The 13,188-nt window shown below is 41.1% G+C and overlaps 1 protein-coding gene across 1 annotated transcript in view; it reads left to right on the top strand.

The window, feature by feature from the left end:
• The window catches only part of arid2 (AT-rich interactive domain 2), a 79,847-nt gene that overhangs the window by 44,597 nt on the left and 22,062 nt on the right, over positions 1–13,188 (top strand). Inside the window, exons 11-14 of the mRNA XM_083655746.1 lie at positions 28–204; positions 1,886–1,964; positions 2,742–2,876; positions 11,644–11,858. Of these exons, the coding sequence (XP_083511872.1) occupies positions 28–204; positions 1,886–1,964; positions 2,742–2,876; positions 11,644–11,858 (606 nt within the window). The remainder of the gene's footprint in view (positions 1–27; positions 205–1,885; positions 1,965–2,741; positions 2,877–11,643; positions 11,859–13,188) is intronic.

Raw genomic sequence — 13,188 nt, 5'->3', positions numbered from 1 at the left:
TTCCCTCGCTCTCTCTCTCCCTGTCAGACCTGCTGGTGCGCTTAGTATCGGTTGATCTGCACACGTTTGGACCGGACGCCCTCACAGCGGTGCGCTTAATCGAGCACCAGGCGAGCGCCAACCAGGCTGCCAACCAGGTAGCGGAGGTTCGGCCGCAGCTGGTGGAGCAGGTACCCGCTGCTGTACAGGGCGCGGCTGTACCCGGTGAGTCTGAGGATTATCTGTCTATCGTCTGTCTCGTCTTCCATCTGTCCGTTGCACACACGATATCGCTGACGCTGCTGGAGGGGATTTTGACGAGGGAAGCGTGACATCATTTTTCTTCCCGAATGAGGCGGAGATTCTAAATTCGACCTCCTGCCAGATTAACGGGGTAAATTGTGCGTTCATGTCCTGGTGGGAAAGTCCGACATCCGGGATTTCCCAGTCGGCTGCCGAACAGCGTTGCATTCATGTGTCATTCTGTCGGAAGACAAAACTATAAACAAACCTGGACATCTTAACTCTTAACCAGTTAATTTGATGAATTTCATTAGCCTGGCTAACTACAAACTTGCAATAAAGGTCCATCTATGTGTTCCTACTGTGGTGACTGACATCAGACTTTATTTTTCATCTTGTTGAGAGGTTTAAAGGTCTCTATTGTGCCATACCTTAGAATCCTGGGTATCAAAACGTTCTGTTTGAGATTGAATCGATATATTCTGTAGGCCATGAATTCACAAAATGAACAGGAGTGTAAAGTGATTGTCTCTAACAACATCCAAGCGAGTTGATATAGACATTGATTAGCTTTGATTTGATTAGAGCAGGGGAAAGTGTCCCTTGATGATTGATCTGCTAAAGCAGGGGTGTCCTGCTCCTTTTAGTTCACGGGTCACACACCAGCCAATTTGGTCCCAATAACCACACCTCAAAATGTTCCTATTGCTTTTAGTGTAAAGAATGACAGGTACATTTTAAGATCACGTTTTCACATAGGATCAGCTCAGCTACCATCAAATAAAATGGTCAAATCTACTGTTAATTGCACAGTTGTTGACAGTTAGCAACAACTGTGCAATTCTCTATAGTCAAGGGTAATGAAAATAGTTTACCATTGATGAATACAGAACACATGAATAGGCTATTTAATATTTAACCTGCTCCTGAAAGCTGGTACCTCTTATATTAGCCTTCACAAGTGCATCACATTGCATTGAAGGAATTCTCAGTGCAATTTTCACACTTTGCAAAGTCATCCCGTGGGCCGGATTGGACCCTTTGCTCGTCCGGTTTTGGCCCGTGGGCCGTGTGTTTGACATCCCTGCACGAAAGATAAGTTTTACCCGCAGTTGGCACTTGGTGTGTGTTAACTTTAGACCCTGCTTCCGGGCCTCATACACACCTTGAGTAAAATGACTGAAGACATTCTCTGATCTACAAGGGTCCACTGGTAAATTGGCATACATGTGATCCTCCAAGCCGCACTCGCTTCAGTAAAACATCAGCTTTGAAAATGGATTGGTGCTGCTTGCCCCCATTTCAGTAGAAGGAGATAAGAGAATTAAAGATGAAATGGCTATAAAAATGACTGCTGGAGTGCCTCACACACCGCGAGTGTACAGTATGTGGATTAGCAGGTGTGACCCCCAATGGGAATCGATTCCCCTAACCTTGGCAGGGTCAATGCCAGTGAACTACACAGGACTACAATGCAAAGTTATCGGTTTGCTGACATCTAGTGGACAACCTGGGGAATGCCACAAACTCAGACTTCATTGAATCAATAGATGGAAACCATTCCCCCCTTTTTATTGTATTTATTTTTTCTTGTGCACTGCAGTGGTGTCTTTCAGCATTCAATAGATTATTCATGAGCGTTATTGTTTCTTTGTCTTTTCAGCAACGAGGGTTCTGGTTCAGTCCACTCCTCCACCACCTGGTATCGTTGAGCTGGACGGGGAGAAGTTTACGCTGCAGTGGTAAGACGCTCGCATACTAAAACATTCCTTTCTTGCTTCCCTTCATCCTTCTTTTCCTTTCCCACCTAACCCCAGCTTTGTTTGTTCCCCTCTCATACAGTCTTTTTTTAAACAAGGTGCTTAAAAGTCTTTGAATTTCACATGAACCACGTAACGCTGTCTGTCAGTGACTGTCACCTCTTATATTTTGACCAAAGTTGGTATTAAAAAGACAAAAGGTGCTTACTGAGGTATGAGCATCTGTTCAAAGTCAAAGCAATAGACAAATATTATCCCGTCCCATTCACAAGATTGATAGTAGAATTAACTTGTTACAGACACAATGTAATATAATGCAAATTTGATGCCCCTTTTGGGACAAATTTATATTTGAAAATCAATTATTTGATTTGCATGAAGTCCTTGAAAATGAAAAAAGAAATAGCTTGAAAAAGTGCTTGAAAGTCTTTGAATTTCGTTTTGTAATGTGTGTATGAACGCTGGTCTGTGTCTCTGCCCAAGTCTCCCCAGTTTAATCTTGACTTTGCTCCACATTGTCCAATTTCAGGACATTCATTTTAATATTCCTATTTGTGGTTTGAGGAAACGACTCGATGAAAAAGCTGATTTCAAATAGTCTCTCTGCTTTACGACTGCAGTTGTCTCTTGTTAAAAAATAAAAGAAATCGGACACAGAAAGTCTGTTTCTGTGTCCAAAGGAAAGCATTTTTGTCAGTTTACCACCAAATAATTGCTTTATTAGGTGAGTAATATTTCCTGTTTGTGTTTGTTCAACAGGCTGAACGCTCACTTTGAGGCGAACCCCGAGGGCTCGGTGTCGCGGTCAGAAATGTACTCGGAGTACCTGGCCACGTGCAACAAGATGGGACGCAGCAACATCCTGAACTCTACCGGCTTTCTCAAATGTCTCTGGTCAGTCCTGAGTCTCTACACACAACTGCTGTGACTTCATACACATTCAACCTGCGTTACAACAATGCTTTTTTTTTCTCCAGGAGAGGCAATAAACTCAAGGCATTTGTCTGTTTTGATACCCAGTTAGTTACTGGCAAGCAGAGCTGCTGTGATGAGTTCATTGACTAATAAGAACAAACGGCCTGAAGCTAGATAGTAGTAAAGAGCGAGAAGAAGAAGCAAGGAACATTTTCTAGATAGATGCTGCAAAACAGCATTGAGCTGCAAATGAGAGGAAAGAGAGACTGTTGCATGATTTGTTACTCATGTTCTAAATGAGAGGACAGAGAGACTGTTGCATGATTTGTTACTCATGTTCTAAATGAGAGGACAGAGAGACTGTTGCATGATTTGTTACTCATGTTCTAAATGAGAGGACAGAGAGACTGTTGCATCATTTGTTACTCATGTTCTAAATGAGAGGACAGAGAGACTGTTGCATGATTTGTTACTCATGTTCTAAATGAGAGGACAGAGAGACTGTTGCATCATTTGTTACTCATGTTATAAATGAGAGGACAGAGAGACTGTTGCATCATTTGTTACTCATGTTATAAATGAGAGGACAGAGAGACTGTTGCATCATTTGTTACTCATGTTCTAAATGAGAGGACAGAGAGACTGTTGTATCATTTGTTACTCATGTTCTAAATGAGAGGACAGAGAGACTGTTGCATGATTTGTTACTCATGTTCTAAATGAGAGGACAGAGAGACTGTTGCATCATTTGTTACTCATGTTCTAAATGAGAGGACAGAGAGACTGTTGCATGATTTGTTACTCATGTTCTAAATGAGAGGACAGAGAGACTGTTGCATCATTTGTTACTCATGTTCTAAATGAGAGGACAGAGAGACTGTTGCATCATTTGTTACTCATGTTCTAAATGAGAGGACAGAGAGACTGTTGCATCATTTGTTACTCATGTTCTAAATGAGAGGACAGAGAGACTGTTGCATGATTTGTTACTCATGTTCTAAATGAGAGGACAGAGAGACTGTTGCATCATTTGTTACTCATGTTCTAAATGAGAGGACAGAGAGACTGTTGCATGATTTGTTACTCATGTTCTAAATGAGAGGACAGAGAGACTGTTGCATGATTTGTTACTCATGTTCTAAATGAGAGGACAGAGAGACTGTTGTATCATTTGTTACTCATGTTCTAAATGAGAGGACAGAGAGACTGTTGCATGATTTGTTACTCATGTTCTAAATGAGAGGACAGAGACAGTACTGTTGCATCATTTGTTACTCATGTTCTAAATGAGAGGACAGAGAGACTGTTGCATGATTTGTTACTCATGTTCTAAATGAGAGGACAGAGACTGTTGCATGATTTGTTACTCATGTTCTAAATGAGAGGACAGAGACAGTACTGTTGCATCATTTGTTACTCATGTTCTAAATGAGAGGACAGAGAGACTGTTGCATGATTTGTTACTCATGTTCTAAATGAGAGGACAGAGAGACTGTTGTATCATTTGTTACTCATGTTCTAAATGAGAGGACAGAGAGACTGTTGTATCATTTGTTACTCATGTTCTAAATGAGAGGACAGAGAGACTGTTGCATCATTTGTTACTCATGTTCTAAATGAGAGGACAGAGAGACTGTTGTATCATTTGTTACTCATGTTCTAAATGAGAGGACAGAGAGACTGTTGTATCATTTGTTACTCATGTTCTAAATGAGAGGACAGAGAGACTGTTGCATGATTTGTTACTCATGTTCTAAATGAGAGGACAGAGAGACTGTTGTATCATTTGTTACTCATGTTCTAAATGAGAGGACAGAGAGACTGTTGTATCATTTGTTACTCATGTTCTAAATGAGAGGACAGAGAGACTGTTGCATGATTTGTTACTCATGTTCTAAATGAGAGGACAGAGAGACTGTTGCATCATTTGTTACTCATGTTCTAAATGAGAGGACAGAGAGACTGTTGCATGATTTGTTACTCATGTTCTAAATGAGAGGACAGAGAGACTGTTGCATGATTTGTTACTCATGTTCTAAATGAGAGGACAGAGAGACTGTTGTATCATTTGTTACTCATGTTCTAAATGAGAGGACAGAGAGACTGTTGCATGATTTGTTACTCATGTTCTAAATGAGAGGACAGAGACAGTACTGTTGCATCATTTGTTACTCATGTTCTAAATGAGAGGACAGAGAGACTGTTGCATGATTTGTTACTCATGTTCTAAATGAGAGGACAGAGACTGTTGCATGATTTGTTACTCATGTTCTAAATGAGAGGACAGAGACAGTACTGTTGCATCATTTGTTACTCATGTTCTAAATGAGAGGACAGAGAGACTGTTGCATGATTTGTTACTCATGTTCTAAATGAGAGGACAGAGAGACTGTTGTATCATTTGTTACTCATGTTCTAAATGAGAGGACAGAGAGACTGTTGTATCATTTGTTACTCATGTTCTAAATGAGAGGACAGAGAGACTGTTGCATCATTTGTTACTCATGTTCTAAATGAGAGGACAGAGAGACTGTTGTATCATTTGTTACTCATGTTCTAAATGAGAGGACAGAGAGACTGTTGTATCATTTGTTACTCATGTTCTAAATGAGAGGACAGAGAGACTGTTGCATGATTTGTTACTCATGTTCTAAATGAGAGGACAGAGAGACTGTTGTATCATTTGTTACTCATGTTCTAAATGAGAGGACAGAGAGACTGTTGTATCATTTGTTACTCATGTTCTAAATGAGAGGACAGAGACAGTACTGTTGCATCATTTGTTACTCATGTTCTAAATGAGAGGACAGAGAGACTGTTGCATGATTTGTTACTCATGTTCTAAATGAGAGGACAGAGACAGTACTGTTGCATCATTTGTTACTCATGTTCTAAATGAGAGGACAGAGAGACTGTTGCATGATTTGTTACTCATGTTCTAAATGAGAGGACAGAGAGACTGTTGTATCATTTGTTACTCATGTTCTAAATGAGAGGACAGAGAGACTGTTGCATCATTTGTTACTCATGTTCTAAATGAGAGGACAGAGAGACTGTTGCATCATTTGTTACTCATGTTCTAAATGAGAGGACAGAGAGACTGTTGCATGATTTGTTACTCATGTTCTAAATGAGAGGACAGAGAGACTGTTGTATCATTTGTTACTCATGTTCTAAATGAGAGGACAGAGAGACTGTTGTATCATTTGTTACTCATGTTCTAAATGAGAGGACAGAGAGACTGTTGCATCATTTGTTACTCATGTTCTATGCAGTAAATGAGAGGACAGAGAGACTGTTGCATCATTTGTTACTCATGTTCTAAATCAGAGGACAGAGAGACTGTTGCATGATTTGTTACTCATGTTCTAAATCAGAGGACAGAGAGACTGTTGCATGATTTGTTACTCATGTTCTAAATGAGAGGACAGAGAGACTGTTGCATCATTTGTTACTCATGTTCTAAATGAGAGGACAGAGAGACTGTTGCATCATTTGTTACTCATGTTCTAAATGAGAGGACAGAGAGACTGTTGCATCATTTGTTACTCATGTTCTAAATGAGAGGACAGAGAGACTGTTGCATGATTTGTTACTCATGTTCTAAATGAGAGGACAGAGAGACTGTTGCATGATTTGTTACTCATGTTCTAAATGAGAGGACAGAGACACTGTTGTATCATTTGTTACTCATGTTCTAAATGAGAGGACAGAGAGACTGTTGCATGATTTGTTACTCATGTTCTAAATGAGAGGACAGAGAGACTGTTGTATCATTTGTTACTCATGTTCTAAATGAGAGGACAGAGAGACTGTTGCATCATTTGTTACTCATGTTCTAAATGAGAGGACAGAGAGACTGTTGCATCATTTGTTACTCATGTTCTAAATGAGAGGACAGAGAGACTGTTGCATCATTTGTTACTCATGTTCTAAATGAGAGGACAGAGAGACTGTTGCATCATTTGTTACTCATGTTCTAAATGAGAGGACAGAGAGACTGTTGCATGATTTGTTACTCATGTTCTAAATGAGAGGACAGAGACACTGTTGTATCATTTGTTACTCATGTTCTAAATGAGAGGACAGAGAGACTGTTGTATCATTTGTTACTCATGTTCTAAATGAGAGGACAGAGAGACTGTTGCATGATTTGTTACTCATGTTCTAAATGAGAGGACAGAGACACTGTTGTATCATTTGTTACTCATGTTCTAAATGAGAGGACAGAGAGACTGTTGCATGATTTGTTACTCATGTTCTAAATGAGAGGACAGAGACACTGTTGTATCATTTGTTACTCATGTTCTAAATGAGAGGACAGAGAGACTGTTGCATGATTTGTTACTCATGTTCTAAATGAGAGGACAGAGAGACTGTTGTATCATTTGTTACTCATGTTCTAAATGAGAGGACAGAGAGACTGTTGCATCATTTGTTACTCATGTTCTAAATGAGAGGACAGAGAGACTGTTGCATCATTTGTTACTCATGTTCTAAATGAGAGGACAGAGAGACTGTTGCATCATTTGTTACTCATGTTCTAAATGAGAGGACAGAGAGACTGTTGCATCATTTGTTACTCATGTTCTAAATGAGAGGACAGAGAGACTGTTGCATCATTTGTTACTCATGTTCTAAATGAGAGGACAGAGAGACTGTTGTATCATTTGTTACTCATGTTCTAAATGAGAGGACAGAGAGACTGTTGTATCATTTGTTACTCATGTTCTAAATGAGAGGACAGAGAGACTGTTGCATCATTTGTTACTCATGTTCTATGCAGTAAATGAGAGGACAGAGAGACTGTTGCATCATTTGTTACTCATGTTCTAAATCAGAGGACAGAGAGACTGTTGCATCATTTGTTACTCATGTTCTAAATCAGAGGACAGAGAGACTGTTGCATGATTTGTTACTCATGTTCTAAATGAGAGGACAGAGAGACTGTTGTATAATTTGTTACTCATGTTCTAAATGAGAGGACAGAGACACTGTTGCATCATTTGTTACTCATGTTCTAAATGAGAGGACAGAGAGACTGTTGCATCATTTGTTACTCATGTTCTAAATGAGAGGACAGAGAGACTGTTGCATCATTTGTTACTCATGTTCTAAATGAGAGGACAGAGAGACTGTTGCATCATTTGTTACTCATGTTCTAAATGAGAGGACAGAGAGACTGTTGCATGATTTGTTACTCATGTTCTAAATGAGAGGACAGAGACACTGTTGTATCATTTGTTACTCATGTTCTAAATGAGAGGACAGAGATACTGTTGCATGATTTGTTACTCATGTTCTAAATGAGAGGACAGAGAGACTGTTGTATCATTTGTTACTCATGTTCTAAATGAGAGGACAGAGAGACTGTTGCATCATTTGTTACTCATGTTCTAAATGAGAGGACAGAGAGACTGTTGCATCATTTGTTACTCATGTTCTAAATGAGAGGACAGAGAGACGGTTGCATCATTTGTTACTCATGTTCTAAATGAGAGGACAGAGAGACTGTTGCATCATTTGTTACTCATGTTCTAAATGAGAGGACAGAGAGACTGTTGCATGATTTGTTACTCATGTTATAAATGAGAGGACAGAGAGACTGTTGCATGATTTGTTACTCATGTTCTAAATCAGAGGACAGAGAGACTGTTGCATGATTTGTTACTCGTGTTCTAAATGAGAGGACAGAGAGACTGTTGTATCATTTGTTACTCATGTTCTAAATGAGAGGACAGAGAGACTGTTGTATCATTTGTTACTCATGTTCTAAATGAGAGGACAGAGAGACTGTTGCATCATTTGTTACTCATGTTCTAAATGAGAGGACAGAGAGACTGTTGCATCATTTGTTACTCATGTTCTAAATGAGAGGACAGAGAGACTGTTGCATGATTTGTTACTCATGTTATAAATGAGAGGACAGAGACTGTTGCATGATTTGTTACTCATGTTCTAAATGAGAGGACAGAGAGACTGTTGCATCATTTGTTACTCATGTTCTAAATGAGAGGACAGAGAGACTGTTGTATCATTTGTTACTCATGTTCTAAATGAGAGGACAGAGAGACTGTTGTATCATTTGTTACTCATGTTCTAAATGAGAGGACAGAGAGACTGTTGCATCATTTGTTACTCATGTTCTAAATGAGAGGACAGAGAGACTGTTGCATCATTTGTTACTCATGTTCTAAATGAGAGGACAGAGAGACTGTTGCATCATTTGTTACTCGTGTTCTAAATGAGAGGACAGAGAGACTGTTGCATGATTTGTTACTCATGTTCTAAATGAGAGGACAGAGAGACTGTTGTATCATTTGTTACTCATGTTCTAAATGAGAGGACAGAGAGACTGTTGTATCATTTGTTACTCATGTTATAAATCAGAGGACAGAGAGACTGTTGCATCATTTGTTACTCATGTTCTAAATGAGAGGACAGAGAGACTGTTGCATCATTTGTTACTCATGTTCTAAATGAGAGGACAGAGAGACTGTTGCATCATTTGTTACTCATGTTCTAAATGAGAGGACAGAGAGACTGTTGCATCATTTGTTACTCATGTTCTAAATGAGAGGACAGAGAGACTGTTGCATGATTTGTTACTCATGTTATAAATGAGAGGACAGAGACTGTTGCATGATTTGTTACTCATGTTCTAAATGAGAGGACAGAGAGACTGTTGCATCATTTGTTACTCATGTTCTAAATGAGAGGACAGAGAGACTGTTGTATCATTTGTTACTCATGTTCTAAATGAGAGGACAGAGAGACTGTTGTATCATTTGTTACTCATGTTCTAAATGAGAGGACAGAGAGACTGTTGCATCATTTGTTACTCATGTTCTAAATGAGAGGACAGAGAGACTGTTGCATCATTTGTTACTCATGTTCTAAATGAGAGGACAGAGAGACTGTTGCATCATTTGTTACTCGTGTTCTAAATGAGAGGACAGAGAGACTGTTGCATGATTTGTTACTCATGTTCTAAATGAGAGGACAGAGAGACTGTTGTATCATTTGTTACTCATGTTCTAAATGAGAGGACAGAGAGACTGTTGTATCATTTGTTACTCATGTTATAAATCAGAGGACAGAGAGACTGTTGCATCATTTGTTACTCATGTTCTAAATGAGAGGACAGAGAGACTGTTGCATCATTTGTTACTCATGTTCTAAATGAGAGGACAGAGAGACTGTTGCATCATTTGTTACTCATGTTCTAAATGAGAGGACAGAGAGACTGTTGTATCATTTGTTACTCATGTTATAAATCAGAGGACAGAGAGACTGTTGCATGATTTGTTACTCATGTTCTAAATGAGAGGACAGAGAGACTGTTGTATCATTTGTTACTCATGTTCTAAATCAGAGGACAGAGAGACTGTTGTATCATTTGTTACTCATGTTCTAAATGAGAGGACAGAGAGACTGTTGTATCATTTGTTACTCATGTTCTAAATGAGAGGACAGAGAGACTGTTGCATGATTTGTTACTCATGTTCTAAATGAGAGGACAGAGACAGTACTGTTGTATCATTTGTTACTCATGTTCTATGCAGTAAATGAGAGGACAGAGAGAGTACGGTTGCATGCTTTGTTACTCATGTACTACGCACTAAAAATTCAGCATGTATTGAAAGTTTGGTGCATCAAATCTACCTGCTGCTGGGTGCTTTGAACAGCAAATGTAAAATGGAAACACTCAAGAAAAATTAAAGGGGGGCATCTTTCACAAACTCTGTGATATCAGTCAGCAATGGATTAGTAAAACAGACATTTATTTGTGAGTTAGGGATGGGAGGATGTAAGATTTTATCTTATGATAAAAATACACAATATCATTTGATCTTGGTGAATTTCTATTATCAGGGTAATCGTGAATATCGTCACATGAGCGTGCCATGAATATCCTGGCGATTGACTTTGCTAACGTACAGTCCTATTGATTTCCTGATTTATTGTGACTTGCCATTTGGCACAAGGGGGAGTGGTGGCGGCCCACATCTTTCCAGTCAGTCGTCATCATAGCTGAAGGCTCGGCTTGCCTATTGTATCCTATCGCCCACCAACAAAGTTCAATCGGATGTGTGGAAATACTACGGATTCAAAAGTGAGAAAAGACCGAGAGATGAGGGGCCCACCTGGAGAACCTGCTGGAGGAAAGTGTCTGCCCTGTGGCCCAACTGCAATTTACACCCCCATCTCCATGGCAACTGTCTTTTCTCCATAGACTGTATAAAGAGATGGACGGAGTGAGTGTGACGTGACCCGTTGGCTTGTGATCTACCATTCTGAAGCCTCTAGTTTGCCATTTTGGCTGCTGCCATCTTGGTTCTTGAGCAGCTGGTATGAGATTGGCATGGACAATGGACAGGCGACCTGCCAATCACGTCCAAAACAGTCTATTTTACCGTCTATTTTACTCTAAACAACTGAATTATATTAAAAAATCCCCTCCCCCATACAGTTGTCATGAAAGGTGAAATTAGCTATACAGACCAAAATTGTTTTTTGAACCAGGCTGTAAATATGTTTAACTATGCTGTAAGGTCGGGCATTTTAACATGAAGGTGAATGGGCAATCACTCCCTTTTGTAGCCAGCCTCAAGTGGCCATTGGAGGAACTGCAGATTTTATTACTTGCCGTCAAAAACTGCCCTGGGATCAGTAAAATCAGTTCCAGTGCTGCTGCTGGTAGTATTTCCATCTTGTGTTCACCCGCCTGCCCTCCTCTCTACAGGACGGTGTTCCCCAACCACACGATGCGGCGGCAGGAGGAGGCCAAGGCCAGCGGGCAGGTGCACATCATGCTGCTGGGGCTGAGGCGGCGCGCTCTCCCCCTGCCCGTCCAGCTGTACTACCAGCAGCCCCAGGCCAGCCCCAGCCCCACGGCCGCTCCCACGCCTCCACCGGCCCCACACCAGGCCCCTGGAGCCTCCCCGCCTCCGCCTGCAGGTACACCACGCCCCAGTGTTGTAGTCAGGTCACTAGTTCTCAAGTCCCCAGTGTCCCGAGTCCAAGTCACCACAGAAGAGTCAGAGTGGAGTCCCCATTACCTAAGTCAAAGTCCAAATCCAAGTTTGCAGTTACTGAACATGAGCGTGAATCCACATGTAGGTGGAACACACTTGCCTGTCCTTGAACGCAATTCAATAATGTAACGGTATTAATATAGCTATCAATATCTTATGCCGAATTGAACAAAAACAAAAAGCCAGGTTCTATCAATTCAGAAGTCCTCGTCTCCAACTTCCGAGTCCGAATGCATGAATGCTCGAGTCCAAGTCCGAGTCCTGAAAATGTGTCCAGGACTTACTGAACTACAACACTGCCACCTCACCACAGCCTCACACTTTGTCCCTTTCTTTTTGTGCCTGTCGAGCCGTTTTCCCACATGCGTACCGGAAAATTACCTGTAAGTCAATATCGGACATTTCCCTTCACACTTCGGCTCGCGCATGTGGGAATCTATCAGCGAATTTGCCTGTATGTTGGGGGGCGGGGGGAGGGGGGGGCTTATTTGGGGGGTCGGCAAAACTCGAAATAAGTTCGCTTGTCAGTTGTCACACAATAAATCACACTCGTTTGACTTAAGAGCAGCGTCAAGCCGCCAGCGTAATAAACACAGCCGATTTACCCCCTCCCCTCTCTGCTCGAGAGCAGCAGCCACGGACAGACACAGCGAGAATTGCAAGCTGCTCAACGCTTGTATGTAGAGAAAGCAAATGCACGAAGCGAAATGTGGAAGTAGTTTGCTTTGATGTGCGCGAATGATTAGATGATGCACTTTGAAGAAGTTGGGATCCGTGTCTGAGAGAAATAGTTGCTGGTTCGATGTTTATCCGTTCACCTGCATCGCGTTGAATTTTTTTTTACCAACTGGCTTCGTTTGATGTGTCCGGGGTTGCCTTCGGAAATCAGCAAGCTGACATACTGCTCTTATTAGGCTATCACAAGATCATTTCGCCAGTTTGCTTTAATGTGCGCGAATGATTAGATTATGCCCGCTGGAACATTAAGCAACGTGTGTAGGCTATACCTCGCCCATGATTGAAGGACCGCTGTCGCGGAAAATGACTGGACCCGTTTCCACTTGCGTCCCCTTAAGAGCATACCGCTCTTCTGACTGGCTCGAAACTGGTGAAATGTCGGGGACGACGGGGTCGCGCTTATACCGGCACGGCGCCTTTCTCACATGCAGGCATTAGACCACGTTCCGGTCATTTTGCGGTACAAAGCGCATGTGGGAAAAGGGCTTAAGGCACTGGATTGACAGAGATTTGAC

The sequence above is a fragment of the Poromitra crassiceps genome (assembly GCF_964638095.1).
Source record: "Poromitra crassiceps genome assembly, chromosome: 2".
In the NCBI taxonomy this organism is placed as follows: Eukaryota; Metazoa; Chordata; class Actinopteri; order Beryciformes; family Melamphaidae; genus Poromitra; species Poromitra crassiceps.
This window is presented reverse-complemented; position numbering and strand designations above follow the sequence as displayed.